This window comes from Sceloporus occidentalis, unplaced genomic scaffold (assembly GCF_023333645.1).
Source record: "Sceloporus occidentalis isolate IW3139 unplaced genomic scaffold, rSceOcc1.0.p SCAF_4, whole genome shotgun sequence".
Classification (NCBI taxonomy): domain Eukaryota; kingdom Metazoa; phylum Chordata; class Lepidosauria; order Squamata; family Phrynosomatidae; genus Sceloporus; species Sceloporus occidentalis.
The window spans coordinates 168,963,894-168,981,098 of record NW_028316984.1 but is presented as its reverse complement, the minus strand read 5'-3'; the positions used below and the strand labels follow the sequence as shown (position 1 = coordinate 168,981,098).

The 17,205-nt window shown below is 38.1% G+C and overlaps 1 protein-coding gene across 5 annotated transcripts in view; it reads left to right on the top strand.

The window, feature by feature from the left end:
- CEP128 (centrosomal protein 128) overlaps nucleotides 1–17,205 on the top strand; it is a 282,591-nt gene that overhangs the window by 238,664 nt on the left and 26,722 nt on the right. For 4 of the 5 annotated variants that reach the window (XM_089522329.1, XM_089522332.1, XM_089522333.1 and 1 more), the window contains one exon: nucleotides 15,515–15,592. The exons of the other annotated variant lie outside the window; for it this stretch is intronic. In XM_089522329.1, coding sequence (XP_089378455.1) covers nucleotides 15,515–15,592 — 78 coding nt within the window. The remainder of the gene's footprint in view (nucleotides 1–15,514; nucleotides 15,593–17,205) is intronic. 5 annotated transcript variants of the gene reach the window in all.

The window sequence follows — 17,205 nt, the reverse complement described above, 5'->3', positions numbered from 1 at the left end:
TAATCAAAAATAAATGAATAGTAGTGTGAACAAAAGAACATAAATGAAAATCCATGAAAGCAGTATAGTGTAATCAACAAGACAGTGCAGTATTAATTAAAGAGCACAGGCATTTTAAATAATTAACAAAGCAACTAATAATGCATCTAGATTATGTCCTATACTCTCAAGCTCTACATTCAACATTTCCTAATACAATTCTCTCCAACCTGTCTACATCAAAGCATTCAAAGTTGTTCTAAATATCCTACCAATCCTAAACCTCATGGCATTTTAACATCAGGTTCATCACTACCAAGCAGGTGTAGTATGCTTGCTGATCCATGCCAAAACAAAACAAAAAACAAAAACCCTTAGTTGTGCAACAGAATTGAAACAGGAGGAAAGAAACAATAGCAAGAAAGAAAAATAGAGACATGAAGAAATGTGATAAGCATCTCTTTTGTGGACATCTTTTTACATCAGATTGTGTCAATTTTGAACTAGTCCAGATATGGAAATTTCCACTCCTGCTGTGCTCGCAAAATCTTCATGGGAAAAGTGTTTTCTGTGCCTTTTTCATTGTTTTTCCATTGCATCTTCTCCAAGGTTTGTTAACATCATCACTGGACTGTGCATGTTCTTCAGTCTTTTCTCAAGTATTTATGTTATTTATGGGCAATAGGGTCACTCAGTAATTGTTTCAGCAGGACACTTTGATGCTCCCACTCCCACGAATAGTTTCTCAGTGTTTGCACAGAGCCTGAACTTTTCCATTTCTAATAATCTGTTTTGGCCTATCCTAGCAACTTTATGACTTGCAGAAACTCCTGGTTCCATGGGCCTGGATGGGCCTACTATACTTGATAAAGTTTCTTGCATTATGCTTTTGACTAATGGTTTTGAAGTGTGGTAAACAATTTGCACATGGAAGAGAAAGCATACTTTTAAGATTATTAAAATGTGTTTTATCCCATCCAAAGACATCTGGAGTCTAGACTGAAAGTTCAGTTATTTTGGCGGGCAGTTCCTTTCATTTTTCGATTCCAGTGCCAACAAATATTTGTTTTAAAATTCCTAGTGGTTTAGCCTCAATAAAAAGGATATTTTCTAAAGGTGGAGTTTATTTTGTTTACTTGACATTGCTTAAGGCTGATGTACACAGACTTTTTATGTGACAGAATCAAGGTTCATGCAATCCATATATCAAGTTCTACTGACAGGGGTATTGGTAATGGTACTGCATAACCCCACAATCCTCAGTGTGAAGTCATATTTTATCTGCTCTAGGCACGTTTTGGCTTTGCTGTCCTTGTCAGACTTTTCTTCTGCTTTTGTTTCCTGCCATAAAGTTTGTTTTTCATTTTATTCCTTGCAGTGGGCTCTCAATTTCTATACCATTGCTTTCTAAACTGACTTCAGTCATCTTTCTCATTGTCAGTGGACAAACTTCCCATTTTGGATCCTGCTTGGCACATATACTAAGTCTGGTAGGACTGAGTACAAAAAACATAATTTGTATTTTGCCATCCTGATTCATTTGGTTGAGAGGTACATTCTGTTATGCAACTGAGCAGTACAGCCTGTGTAAATTTAAAGCATTTGCTCAAGTGAGTCTGCCTTTTGACCACTATTGTCATCAGTTGCTGTTGCTCCTCCTCAGCTACAGAACCTATAACTCAGCTACAGATTCTATGACTTGCTTCTGTTACAGGTGGAGAGTCTATGAACAAATAAGCAATGGCTCATCCTTCTCACTACCATTGTTGTCTGGACCAGTGGTGTCCCCACCCCTGGTGTTACCCAGTCAGGAGGGGCTCTCAGGGGGTAGCAGGCAAAAGGGCATGCTTGGCCCTCTCCTTTGCTTCTGGTGGTGGAAGTCTTCTCATGAGGAGGCTTCTGCCACTATAACAAGCCGGGAGGGTTTAACCAGGTGTCACCCCTCTTCTGTCATGCAGTGTGGGTTGTACACACAACCCACAGTACCTTGGTGATGTCACTAGTCTGAAACAGTACAACAGGTGGTAAAATGGGAAGGCTGATGTGATAAAGAGGCAGTGGGCCTCCCTAGGGAGTATAGGCCTTTGGCAGGTGCAAGACCATACTGACTTTTTACTCTGGCTGCTATACCATTTGAAGGAGGAGCAGTGGGATAGGATTCATTTGTTCTCTCCCACAAAGTAGATCAGCAATACTTTGGTTATTTTTTAGATGATTCTGCAGGGCCAAGGTTCTCAGTGATATCTCCACTGAATTTCTCCAAAGTTCACCAAAATTGGACTTTTGATAAAAAAGAAAGAGTCTTGTGGCACATTAAAGACTAAAAGGTTTTATTTCAGACTAACCTTTGTGGTCTCCAGCCCACTGTATCAGATGTCATAAAATCCTATGCAAATAAAACATGTTAAATGCCACAAGACTCCTTGTTGGTTTTGTTGCAGCAGACTAACATGACTAACCGCTCGCTTAACCTTTTAGAACAACAGTTTTCTCTTCAGCCTGTTTGATAGAAACAGAAATGAAAAATTAGTCATTACTGAACTTTACAGAAACAGATTGGATAACAATAGGGATCACTTTGTCAAACAGTATATTGGACAGTGTGATGTTGATAAAAATCATGGCCTTTTAAATATCCCTTCAAGGTGATCTAGGTTTAAAACACGCTGCAGAAATAATCCAGTATGAGAGCTCTGGTGCCACAATCAAATACACTTCCCAAGATTGCCTAGCACTGAGCCAGGGCAGTTAAAGCAGTCTCAAACTGAATTATTTCTGCAGTGTGTTTTGGACCCTAGATACCTCTGAATAATTGAGAACACTTTGTTTCTTTCTTTGTTATAGTTTTTATTTTTTTTTAAAAAAAGAGGACAAATCTTAGGACATACATCATTAATGACAAGTAAGTAGTAAAAAAAACAAACCCACATCGTTTTAGCAGCAGTATTTATAGTATCCATGCATTCTTTATCCACAGATTCAAGCGTCTGTGGTTTGAAAATATTTTAAAAATACATAAATTCCAAACAGCAAACCTTGATGTTGCCATTTTATGTAAGGGACACCATTTTACTGTCCCTTGTATTTAATGGGACTTGAGCATCTATGGATTTTGGTATCCACAGGGGGTCCTGGAACCAAACCCCAGCAGATCCTAAGGACCCACTATATATTTCAGTAGTGAATAAATACTATGCATAACAGATGTTAAATCATGAAACATGTATTTCCTGTACGTACTGCATACAGTACATATTCCAGTAGTTACTAAACATATTCTATATCTCTAGCAAGACTTGTGGTATACACTCTTTATTATATCTGCATATTATTTCAGTCAGTTTCTTCATTCTGCAATGTGAACATAAAAATTCCATTAATTTTTATGAATCATTTTTGGACTAGACCCATTACATTAATGGGACTTCAGTTAGTTTGCATCTAATTCACTTAGTTTGATGTACTGAGATCTAGTTTAGATCCCATAACTTTTCTTTATTGCCTTGCTTCAAGTGTTGCTGCTTTTTCTCTCTTACCAGTTTTGGAGTAAATTCTTGCTCAGCTGTGAATCTGACTGGGTAAGCTTTGGACATCACTCTCTCAGTGAAACACCCTGGTCTCTTGCCCTTTAGCTGTCTTATCCTTTAGCTCAAAGATGAACCTACTCACCACAGTAATCATATCCACAGTTTTCTGAGGAGCTGAACATATCATTAACAATCCTATATAAAGCTGGTGGAGTGAAAAGCTCTTCTAGTATACCTAGGGGCTAAACAGACCTCCCCTTTGGAGTGGCCTGCAGCTTCCCCTTTCAGTGCTGGATCGGGGCCGCGGCAACTACATGCTGTGGCCCCAATGTGGCCTTTCCCTGGTGCTAAAAAGAACACTAAAAGGAACAGGCACATGACATGATGGCAGCATCAGAGCATGCGTCGTGTGGACACCACACTCCTCACTGTGCCCCGAGACCAGCGTATAACGCTGGTCTATTCAGCCTCTTAGACTAGAAGATGAGAGTGGCTGATGGAGGTGGCAGGAGCAGTGATGCGTCTTCTCCCCTACCTATCATGCACTCCTTCCTCCACACCCAACAACATAATGGGTAGCTGATGTAACTGTTTTACTCACATATCTAGCTGTGAGAAGAAGAAAAAAAGGAAAGAGCATGACCTAAGCTAGTTGCAGGATTTAGAGAGGAGAAAGAGAAGGAGGGGGAGATAATTGTGCCAGCTGAGATAGGCTTGCTGCTGTTTTCACCTGGCAGGAAAAGCATCAGTAGGGAGAAGGGACACTGCTTCACAGATACCTTCTTGCAAAAAGTTTCCAAAACATATTGCCCCAATAGAATACTGACCGTAGAATTTTGACAGGTGTATAGGCATTATAAACACCGAAGAACCTTTTGTACTACATCTTTTCCCCTAATAATATATTTGTTACATAAAGGGGTACTGAATATCTCCTTGTGCAAGTATGTAAAAAGTACAACCACTGGCATAACCTGGAAGTATTACAGCATAGTGCCCTGTAGGATTATAGCCATAGAATGTATATTATACATTATTTCTGGTTTGATTCCCCATGCCACTTGAAACTAAAGAAACTGTGAAAATAGCAAGACCATGTTGACTATCTAGAAGGCCTGTTCTTTCTTAACTCATAGCAAATTCGATCAGCATGTATTTTCAGTTTCTTAATTTTCTGTTCCTTTAACTTGATTTTTTTTTCAGCCAGGGGGAATATTTCATATATGCTTCTGTTTAGCTCCTAAAGACTCTTTTCTATAATAAGTGTTTGTTTTTCTATTCCTCTCATTGGATGTCTTTTTGACGATAGAGACAATTTTATTTTTCAATTCATATTTTTAAGTTGTAGTTTTTCTGTAGTCCTTTCACTATTTTTTTCTTGAAATGACTATAATTTATTTCAGTACACTAATCATTTTCTTCAGTTCTGGAGTATAAAACAAATGTGCGTCTGTGTGTATTTAATAAACACAATTCCTAAATTGTGTTGATTATCTAATGAATGAAATGGACATTCATCAGTTTATAATGTAATAAGCAATTCTAATATAATTATCTACATATCTTATTGGTATGCTAACAGTTTTTCCATTAAATTGATATTCTCAATCTTATTTGTTTTATTTCAAACATTTATATCATGCCTTTTAATCAAAAGAATTAAAAATCACGATAAACAAAACAAACAAAATAATAACAATATAAAGTTACTCCCCCCTTCAAAAACCGAAAGATCCATGTGCCATAATAAAACAGGAATTGGATATTAAAAACAACAGCCGCAAACTGTCATCTTGAGAGGAGGGTGTCTTAATTTACCACCAAAAAAAAAAAAAGCGAGCAAAGATGAATCAAAGAATGGTGTTCCAAAATCTGAGGATCTCAACAAAAATTATTTTATTTAACTGATATGTTTACCTCAGGAAATCAGCCGACGACATGAGACCACAGTATAAGTATGCTGATCAGCAAGCTCTGGAATTGTTATTCAGTAAATATCTCATTCATTGTTTAATCAGCAAAATATCTTATGTAGCAGTGCAGAGTATCAAATGATGTGTAGCAGGTAGATTCCTTGAGCACAGAGCTCACTAGTGATTAATGCATTATCTCAGAATCGCAGAGCAATGGAATTAATTGCTCTAATAGGGCATTCAGGATAGGCCCTTTTTGCAAGAATTATCCAGGAACTTAATCCCTGTCTCTTTTAATTTTGAAATGTGTAATATAAATTGTTGGGCATCCTGCCTGGTACTTCAAACAAAGGTCTTTAGATGAGTCTGGCCTTGATGAATGTGGTCCACTTGCGAGACACAGAGGAAAGCAGGCAAGAGTAGTGATATGATGAGCATCCTAATACTCAATTCTTAAAATGTTCCCCCCCCCCAAAAAAAAAACCTGCATTGAAGTGAACAAGGAGAATATTCTTTTTTATTATTCTAATAAGCATACCTAGTGATTAAAATTATTGATTCTTTATAATTTACTTATGTTTTGCAGTGACTGGCTGCTTTCCTAATATGCATTATTTGGGTCTCCATGGTCTTAGCCCCCATAGTATACCATATCAAAACAGTACACCCTTACTAGATAAAGGCGTCAAAGACTGTAAGAAAGGTGCTATGGATTCATGCCCTAGTTGGATATTTCCTAGGAAGATTTCTCTGGCCACTATTGGAAAGAAGATGCTAACCTAGAGTGATCTTTGGCCTGATCCAGCAAGTTTCATCCTATATATATTATCAGGATGTGGAAAAACACTGTAGTGTCACTGGGGGGTTTAGGGCAACTTTTTGAGTTTTTCTATATCATGGTCTGAAGATACACTGGAATAGCCTTCTGCAATTAAACTGGTCTGTCAAATTGCTGTATGGGTAACCACATACAACATTTTGACCACAACAAGTCTAGGTACATACATCATTTTGAATTCCATCCTAGAAAGAAGATGAGATAGAACTGGAAGAAATACAGTTGGAAAGGCTCTTTGATCTTTGACAAACCACTAGCATCTGTGTTGGATAATTATTTGTGAAGAAAGCTACAATTTGTCTTCTTTGTTTAGCAGTTTATGGGAAGGACTTCTAAAAAAGAAAAAAAGAATTTAGGAACTCTTAAGTATAAACACTTTAGCTAGAGTGAGGTGCTATACAGAGCAGCAGGGAAGGCTGGCCTGGGGGCAGTGTCAGGGCATGGTGTCCACATGATGCACGCCCCAATTCCGCCCCCAGGCTGGCGTGATACTGTGCACAGCTCTACATGGGGCATGGTGTCACAGTGCTCATGGAGACGCAACACCAAAGGAGTGCGGAAAACTGTGCACTGGCAGCTATGGTACCCTTTCCGGGGCGCAAAAAGGAGCCTCTTTTTGCCGCTCCTTTTTGCGCCATGGAAAGCAGAGATCAGGTCCATGGCATGTAGTTGCCATGGCCCCAATTTGGCACTAAAAGGAGCGGCCTGTTGAGCCCCTTAGTTATACTGAGAGGACCCATTAAAATCAACAGGACTTGAGTTAGTGAAGTCTAAGCTGAAGTCTCACAGATCCAACCCACTTTCATGCAGTTCTTACATGTCTATAGACTAATCTAGTAGTTTGAAAAAGACCCTCCTTGACTCATCTGTAACATTATATCTCATAGACAAGTTATATGTAATGGTTTGCCCAAGTGCATTTCTGTCGCTTTAAGTGATAATAACACTTCATTTTATTATGGGTTATATACCTTGAGGATTTCTTAGCTGGTCCCTAAGTCTCCTCTAACTTTTTAACGTAATATGCAGATGGCTTTTTATGTTACCTAGTTAAGGAGTGAGACAGCCCTCATTGTATAGCACTAGTGTCCTGTTGTTTCCAATGTTTGTGTATTTTCTATGCATTGAATATAAAACCAAACCCCATGAGTAGCACAGAGAAGCCTAACTTGTTTTATTTTTGTGTTCATCACTGTAGTTTCAAGACTAAAAATAAAATGTAGCATCTGACTTTGATTTAGATCTGCCCCTAAGGAGAGCCCGGAGCTGCCTATCACTGCAAATGCATCAATCTAAGGAGGATTAACTGTTCACATGCTCTTTAAACATCAAAGTGTTTATATGAAGTCATGGAAAATGAGTAATTTGTTTTATCATTCTCTCTGAGAACATAGAACACCTCTTAGAAAGTAAATAATCTTTTTATGTCAAGAAAACAAGGAAAGATTAATAGCATTCACCCCATGATGGAACAGTGTGCTTTTAAGTAAATTACCACCAATGCGGCTTCTGTTGGTGCAACTGGAGTTTGTTGCCACTTATCAGCTTTATCAGTGCACTGTATCAGTGCCCTTTGTTCCCTGTTAAATAATGAGCAGACAGACATGATTGTTCTCTTCAGGATTAGTTGTATGCATTATGGCACATCATTTGCAGTTTCTGGGAAATAATTAGCGGTACTTAATTGCCCTGTGTGTCAGGTGTTCCTACCATCTTTTTTAGCATTTTGTTCTGCATGGCTAAACCTATCTCTTTTAATAGAGAAGAGTGCCATCATTAATGATACAAATATGGCACTTGATCCATATTAAGGAGGTTACTGTATGTGTCACTAAATTATTGTTGCACTACTTCCACAGTTCAGCGAAAAGCATGACTTCTTCCTTCCCTTTGACTCTTGCTTCTGTTCTACTATTGTTTTTTCTTCTTTGCAGTAAACAAAAGTCTTTTGTAGATTTACGTGTTATTCTTGCCTCGCATAATGAGGCAAGAACTCTTTTCCTACAGCCCTGTTCAGAAATGATCATATTTTTAATGTCTCTTAAGATGAAGTTAGTGCTCATACCACTTTGGTTCTCCACAGGGTAGGAAAGCCATTACTGAGCCAGAAACAAGCATAGTTTATTAGAAAATGAGACATAAGATCTCCATTACTGAGTTTGTACTGTAACAGACCATTCTTCTCATTTTCAAGCATGTTTAGAATTTCCTACTCACCAAATAGAAAGTGCAATCAAAGATGTGGAAAACCTGGAAATTGAGAGCAGTACAAGTAGTTCAAGTCTCAAGTCCAAATATTCCAGTTTACTGTAACACAGCTATGGGTTGCTGCCTCAAAGCTGGAGTGATGTCAACTAGCCCCCATAGGAGATGGACGTCTCAAAGCTTGACTTTCCAGTGAATTCAGTTACTTGCCACGTTTGGTTAAGTAAACTTTCAGTGTGTCTGTAATGAAGGAAAAGGAGGGGGGATCAAAATCAGGAGCTCTACAGCTCTTTTCATGTGGTAATGAAAGAATGTCCCTGAAACATATTGTCCCTGTATGATGACTGCTGAACATTTGGGTTGGTTATTCTGTCTCGCACAGTTAACTTTTCCACTGCTGAAAACTGCAGAGGGAGACTTGCTGAGAATCTGCAGTCTCTTTTCAGATATCTCTCAACCTTTCAAGCCCTCATGAAGACCAGGGCTACAAACGGCTCTGGGAAGAAGTAGCAAACCATGCAACTCATCATAAATTAATGGAGTGGAAAATCAAGGCTTTGATGAACATAAGGCCACTATAAATGAAGCATGCAATATGAATGAGTGCAGCTTCTTTGTGGGAGAGGCACAGTGGTGGGCAATTTAATGAGGGAGAGACATTGATAGACACCTCTGAACAATTTTTGTTAGTTTGTGAAAGACAAGGTAAAGAAAGGTCTTATGAGAAAGCTCTTAGTTGGCCATTTTAAGGTGTACAACTAATTGTATTATACAGAGGATGATCTTAATAAACATGTCATATAACTTGGAGGTGTCATAATGAAAATCAAATTGTGCACTGTTCATTAATTGTAATTACACAAGCTAGATGTGTATTAGTAAAATCGAACCAGAAAGCCTGAATATTTTTATGTAAACTACTTACATGTTACTGTACTTTATTTGTGTTATCTACACTTTATTTTGTGCTGACTTTCTTTTGTAAATGAAAGATACCTGCAATTACCCTTTTTGTAGTAAGCTTGTTTAATTTGATCATGCTAATAAATACAGTGATAACAGGTGAAACTATTTTGAAAATAATAAATATGGGATTTATCTGGAAGTATGTCGCAGTCATCTTCACTGATTTTAGTTTGATGATCAAAACCATTTTCAAGATTGATGTTTGTCACTCTTCTTTATTTTTGCTAGAACATTGGCTTATTGCATGTTCTTCTGTGGCTTAACTGGGTAGTTGGATTTAGTTTGTGGCAAGGAGAATATAGTCCAGTCTTACTGCATTCTGCATTTATTTGGAAATACTGAGATCCAGTTCAGGAAACCAGAAACATACTGTAGCCCTTTACTCTGTTAGTTCCATGCAGTGTTTAAGATTTTAGTAGTAGATTTTAGACTCCAACTTTGAACAGTTTGGTACAGAAGTGCTCTTGGTCAGTAGAAAGGAAGAACAGAGAATAGCATTTATGCTTATGATGGGTGGGGTTACACTCCTCCTGAAATCTCCTGGACTCAACCCTGAGCCTGGATGCCCAGGTTTCAGCAGTTGGCAGGAATGCATTTGCACAGTTAAGACTAGTGCACCAGCTGTATCCATTCCTTGAGAAGATCTGGCTGTAGTAACCCATTTTGACTATTGTAATGCTCTATACATGGGGCTGCATTTGGAAACAGCTGGTCCAAAATTCTGGAGCCAGTTACAGGAAGCATATAATTCATTGCTAAAACACCATCACTGTCTACAAGTTCACTTCTGAGCACAATTCAAATTGCTTGTCATAAAGCCCTATATAGCTTAGGTCCAGACTATCTGAAAGACTATCTCTGTTTATGAACATGCCAGTGTCTTAAGATCAACAGTGGAAGTGGAGGGCTTTCTCTCGGTCCTGCCATCATCACAATCTAACTTGGTGAGGATATGGGAGAGAGCCTTCTCAGTATCTGCTTCCATACTGTGGAAATCCCTTCCATGAGACACCAAGTTGACCCCCTGGCGGTTCTCATTTTGCTGGCCAGTAAAGACCTTTTTGGTTTTTTGGATTTTAATGAGTATTTCTTTGCAGAGAGCCTTCCTATGAAGTGGCTGCTTTTTTTTTGGTATGCTTTTTAATGATTTTATACTGTTTATAAGCTACTGTTTTAATGTGATAAATTTAAATTATATTTTAAAAATTCTTGTTAGTTTCTTTTTGTGAGCCACCTTGGATCCCACTCTGGGAGAAAGGTGGCATATAAATGAAGGAAATTAAAAAATACAATACTAAAATAATATCTTGCTTGTTTCCCCTTTCATTCCTCCTTCTTTAGCTGAGCTTTGCTGTTTATACATGAAGCTTGTTGCACCATCCAGCTTCCATAGTCATTCATTAATGAAATATCTTTTGATACTGGATTATTTAAGACAGTTCTAAAATATTCAATTAGTTGTTTTATAGTCCAGTTTAGCTAAAGACTTCAGAGAGGGATAACTAGTTAGGGGGAACAGAAAATCTCCTGCAAAAGCATTCTTGTCTGAGGCAAACATGTTCAGAAGGCATAAGTTAAAATTTGTAAAATTTGTAAAATCAAAAATTGCTGAAAGGTCCAGTCGAATATTTTTGTTTCCTTCTTGCAATCTACTTTTTGTCCACTGAGGGTTTTTTCCAATGTTAGCTCACTGTCTTTAAAGGTCCAGTTCCCATTCATATGTCTCTCAAAATCCTGGAGGGAAAAGGGTGGAAATGAGAAGGGGAGCAGGGACTAAACAACTGTCCTCCTTTGACAGATGTGACTTCCAGTTCATTTTGTTGATAAATCTTTTTGTACCCACTGCACCCTGGACTCCACCGTGCTTGGCTGCATAGTCTCAAGGCTTTTCTATGCATCCATTCTATCACTTTTGCTTGAGAGTTTCCATTTCACAAGCCCAGGAAGTCAACAGGATGTTTGGAGTGAATTAGCCTCCCACCTGTAGGCTCAACTTTTTCCCATCTTGGCTAATTACATCTAATCCTGTGACTAGGGGCTGGGAGGACATAAATGCATCATGGAAAGAAGGAATGGATCCAGCAGATCTGAAGCAACCGGATGTAAGGCCAGCCTAAAGAAAATCTGTATTGAGTCAGCTAATCTGTCCAAATATCATCCCACTGTTGCTCTCCCTTTCTTGAAGAAAAAGCTTTCTTTGCATGGTGAATGCCCAGCCTTTGGCATTTCACATAAAATGGATTCCATACCCATTTCAATCTGTCTTTTGTTTCAGGCAACAGAATAATACAGCCAAATTCTAGAGTTTAAGAAAAAGACTTTGCGTCTGTTTTTCTTTTAAGGCAAAAACAATGATATTAAGGTTGCTGCGCATACAAAAAGAATGCAAAAAACTAACACTCAAATATACTGACACTCAGAAAGGAAAACAGTACATTTTAAATGGAGAGTACACTATGATATATTCAGGGAGGTCCTTCAGAATGAAAGTTAAATGAAAAATTATACATTGAAAAATGTAACCTTCCGTGATAATGATTTCATATTTACAATAAAAACTGCAGTATTTCAAAAGATAATATGACTCTTCAGGACCAAAAACATATAAAGATATTGCAGTATTGTAAAGATATCGTAATACTGCAATTTCACTATGAAGATATTTCAATGTCCAATATTTATATCATATCTTGACAACACACACACACTTTTAGAAGTAGTGGCAGAAAACTATTTTTAAATATTTCTGCTGGGTAAACCTGGGCAATTCTCATACTCTCAACCTCAGGGGAAGGCAATGGAAAACCTCCTCTGAAGAAATCTTGCCAAGAAACCCTATGATAGGTTCGTCTTAGGGTTGCCATAAGCTGGAAGTGATTTGAAGGCACACAGCAACAGCAATAGGAACTACAGATTTTTTTAATTGTATAAAATAGCAAATGATAGAACACATTTATTGGTAAGTAATGGTGGCAGTAGTTGTAGTTGAATTACTGATTTCACTTTTTAATAACATGCTCAGTTCTACATAGTGTTCATTCCTTAGAGCTAGGTAGTGCTTCATCTATTGCGACATGTGCATTTCTGGGTATTAACAAACTTAACTGTGGTAATTGTGTTTTGATAAGAAGTTAGTAAGTCTCAGCTTTTAATGAGATGTTTTGGCTAAAAGAGCAACTATTTGAAAAAATAGACATAAAACTGTTTTATATTACTTTATGAGATTATCCAGAATGTAAGACTGAACCTGTCTCATTTTGAATTTCTTTTTGTTAGTTTCCCTGTGGCTGTAGTAACTGTATTGACAATGCTGCGAGTCACTTTGTTTATTTTATTTATATCCTACCATCCTCCTATGCATGGGACTCAAGATGGCTTTCAATAAAATAGTACAAATACAATTTTCAAAAATTAATAAATGCCCACAAATTTTGATGACAATTTAATAACACTAGTAAAAGAAAAATACAACACAATCCAGTTTAAAGTTCCTTTCTGGGTAAAATGTTTTACATGCTAGCAGAAAGATAATAGGAATTCCCACAGCCTGGGAGCAATCACCAAGAAGATCCTCTCTCATATCCATACTAACAGGTGCATCACTGGGGGTGGGGGGGGGGCAGGGATGCCAGATATCCCAGGTGACAACCTAAGGGGTGGTGACACCACTGTTCCCCAAACATCAGGCTTTGTGCAGAAAGAAGCAATGGCATTCCCATGTGTCCCTTTGAAATGCTGAAGAAATGGTGTGAGTGGGCAAGGCTTGGTGAGAAGAGAAAGGAGAGGCTCCAGGTTTTTGTTGTTTTTTTAAAGTAATTTTTATTTTTTATTTTTTTTAAAAAAGGATTAAAATTATTCTTTCTTCACTTTTTAAAAAAAACATGACATCTTACCAAATTTTCGCTTTAACCACACGAAACAATGTACATGTAAATACATTTAGGCTAAGTGCATAATATTGTAATCTAAAGGTATAAGTTTAATTTTGATAGTTATTTGTGTCACAACCATTACCATTACAGTGCTATACAGGAATTACGATTTATGAGAAACATAAGTACCAAAAACTTACTAAGTATTCTGTATGGTGTGGTATGGAAGTAGGTCAATTGTGGCATAACACCATGAGTTGCCACAACCCTAGTGGTATACTGCATACAGTACTAGATGTGCCTTGGAAGTGGTAGGACCAAAAGAAGGACCTTCTCAAAGATCTCAAAATCTGGATGGATTTGCACAGAATCATAGAATTGGAAGAGATCGCAAGGGCCATCCAGTACAATCCCCTGCCATGCAGGAAACCTAAATCAAAGCATCTCCAACAGATGGCCATCCAGCCTCTGTTTAAAGACCTCTGAGGAAGGAGACTCCACTACACTCTGAGGGAATTTGTTCCACTGTTGAACAGCCCTGACTGTCAGGAAGTTTCTCCTAATGTTGAGGTGGAATCTCTTTTCCTGCAGCTTGCATGCATTGTTCCGGGTCCTAGTCTCTGGAGCAGCAGAAAACAAGCTTGCTCCCTCCTCAATATGACATCCCTTCAAGTATTTAAACAAGGCTATCATATCACCTCTTAACCTTCTCTTCTCCAGGCTAAACTTCCCCCGCTCCCTACATCGTTCATCATAGGGCATGGTTTCCAGACCCTTCACCATTTTTGTCGCCCTCCTTTGGACACGCTCCAGTTTCTCAATGTCCTTTTAAAATTGTGGTGCCCAGAACTGGACACTGTTTCCAGGTGGGGCCTGACCAAAGCAGAATAGAGTGGCACTATTACTTCCCTTGATCTAGACACTATACTTCTATTGATGCAGCCTAAAATCGCATTGGTCTTGTTAGCTGCCGTATCACACTTTTGACTCATGTTCAATTTGTGGACTCCCAGTTCCCTTTCACACGTAGCTTCATTCAGCCAGCTATCCCCCATCCTATATCTGTGCATTTCATTTTTCCATCCTAAGTGCAGTACCTTACATTTCTCCGTGTTGAAATTCATTTTGTTAGCTTTGGCCCAGCTTTCTAATCTGTTAAGGTCATTTTGAATTTTGATCCTGTCCCCTGGGGACAGAAGACAAAAGTTCTCCAGATTCTACATCTAGAATCAGGAACATTTGCACTGACAGTCATGTGGGTAGCCACTGACAATTGTGTGGAGCAGTAGATTAGGTCAAGGAGAGGAAAAGATGAGAATGGATGTAGAAAATGGTACTACAAGGGAAAAAAGAGCAAGAAGAGGGAGAAACAGCACATATTTGGCTGTGGGCTGGTGTTTTTAATTGCAACTGAAGCCCCTTTACAGCTAGAGCAAACTCGTTACGCTAGCGGCACCCTTTACATCTACATAGGGATGTTATTCCCCCTGCTCGACGTAGTATACAAATAAAAATACTCTGTTTAGTGTGTGTATTTTTGTCCAGACATTCATGTACATTCATAATTTAAAAATAAGGAAATAGCTCTCCTCCTTATCCTGCCTCAGTTATAGGCTCCAAGCACTCTCCTTGCCTTTCTGTTCCCATCCAGGAGAAAAAAAGTGTGGGAAGCAGAGGATAAGGAGAGGAAAGAGGGATCAGGGCCTCCAAATCTCACACCCCACTTGAGCAACTCTCAATGCTCCCCCCCCCCCTCAGGTCCTATCCCACTGTTCGAGAATCATTACCCTAAAGGTGCCAGATCCCATCTGTTCTCCAAAGCTGAGCAGGGTCAGGCAGACCATGCTTAAGGTACCTGGGTAGGAGGAAGCCTACAAATCCCAGGTGCTATAGGCTTTATTTTAGAGGAAGGAACTGGCAAAAACCACCAGTATTCCTTGCCTAAGAAAGCCCTATGAAATTTATGGGGTCGCTCTAAGCAAGCAATTGTAGGTACACACACTGTAATTTACTTAGTGTTTTAAAACTGAAGTTTAAACTGTGCTTTTAATTAAATTTTGTCATAATAGTTGGCCTTGTTTTGTATTTTAATTATTGTATGTAATTAATATTACTGCATGCCATCTTTAGTCCCATTTTTAGGAGAATATATGTTCAATAAATAAAATAAATGATCAAGTATCACAAGTTTTTATTGTTATTTGTATTCTTCAGAGTACTCGAGTGGCCTTGGATCATCTGGAGTCTGTTCCTGAGAAACTGAACTTTTTGGAAGATTCCAGAGATTTGGGAGTGAGAATGTTTTGCTTTCTGTTTCTTTTGAAAATATTTAGCGGCCTCTTGCACAATAGGAAATAAGCTGTGCTGGGGTCATTACAAATTCTGGTGTATTTTAAACCCTCTAATTTACTTGGGTTTTCATTATATATTTAAACTGTGGGTGAATAGATTCGTTATATAACAACTTCCCTTTCTGTTTCCAGCCTTTTCTGATGGGATCTCCCTCAAGAAGTGTCATCCTAGCTTCTTTTGATTCCCAGTTCATGAAACAGAACCTAGATAACTGATTTTTTAAAAGGGGATTTTAAAGCTTTGATAACATTACAATAAATAGAGATTATATCTTCTCATTCCCAAAGCTTCTGATCTGTTCACAATATTTTGATAAGCTGATTTGTCTTTTATTAGTATGTCAGCAGCTTTTAGTTGTGCTAATATTTGAGAAGGGGTTGATTTTGTTGGGTTCACTGAGAAATGATACTATTTTGTCTCCAAGCACTCCTTCCAAATGATGATACACTGGATGCTTATGGTTTCACAGCTGGCATTACTTATTGATAAGCCTGTAAAAACTACAAAATCAATAGGAAAGCTGTTTGAATATCAGGCGTGTTCATTACGTTGAGTAAATATGCCATTCTATGCAAGGCACTAAATTTATCCCAGATATTTAACATGCAAAGTATCTAAGTAGTGCTATTCCATTGTTTGCTTTGGTTAATTACTACTGTGCTTTGCATATGACATGGGTCACAAGGCTCTAAACAATCAAAGTACTTAAGCAATTCAAAGTTTGACTAAAATAAATGAGTTCACTAAGTAGGCACTGAATTTTTAAAAATTAACGTACAATTTTTAAAAGTAATGTACAAAAAATTAACGTGCAATTTTGAACAGGTGGTTAATTGTTGGATGAGTGAAACTAGCCAAAGAAATTCAACGTGAATTCAGAATCACTTTAGAAGATTTCCATCTTGTATTTTGTTTTTGTTTTTAACTGCCGTCAAGTTGACTTTGACTTATGTTTAATGTATGGATGAGAGACCTCCAAGTCCCCCCCCCCCCCCTCTATCATCAACAGACCTGCTTAGGTGTTGCAGACTTAGGGTCATGCTTTCTTGATTGTGTCTATCCATCTGTAGTGAGGTCTTCCTTTTTTCCTTCTGCCTTCCCAAACATTATTGTCTTTTCTAGTGTGTCATGTCTTCTCATGATATAGCCAAAGTATGACAGTCTAAGTTTAGTCACCTTGGCTTATAGGGATGGTTTAGGCTTAAATTGCTCTAAAACCAATATAGTTGTCTCTTTAGCTGTCCATGATATCTGTAGAAGTCTTTTCTAACACCATATTTCAAATAAGTTGATTTTCTTTCTATCAGTTTTCTTTAGTGTCCAGCTTCCACAACCATACAAAGAAATTGGAAATATGATAGCATGAGCCATCCCAGCTTTAGTATTCAGTGAGACATATTTACACTTCAGAATCTTATCTAGTTCCTTCATAGCTGCCGTTCCAAGTCTTAGTGTTTTGGTTTTTTGATTGCGCTGTGTCAATTCCGAGTAATGATTGTGCATGATTCTATGATTCTATGAAAGATATGAAATAGAACAAAAAACTGGAAAGC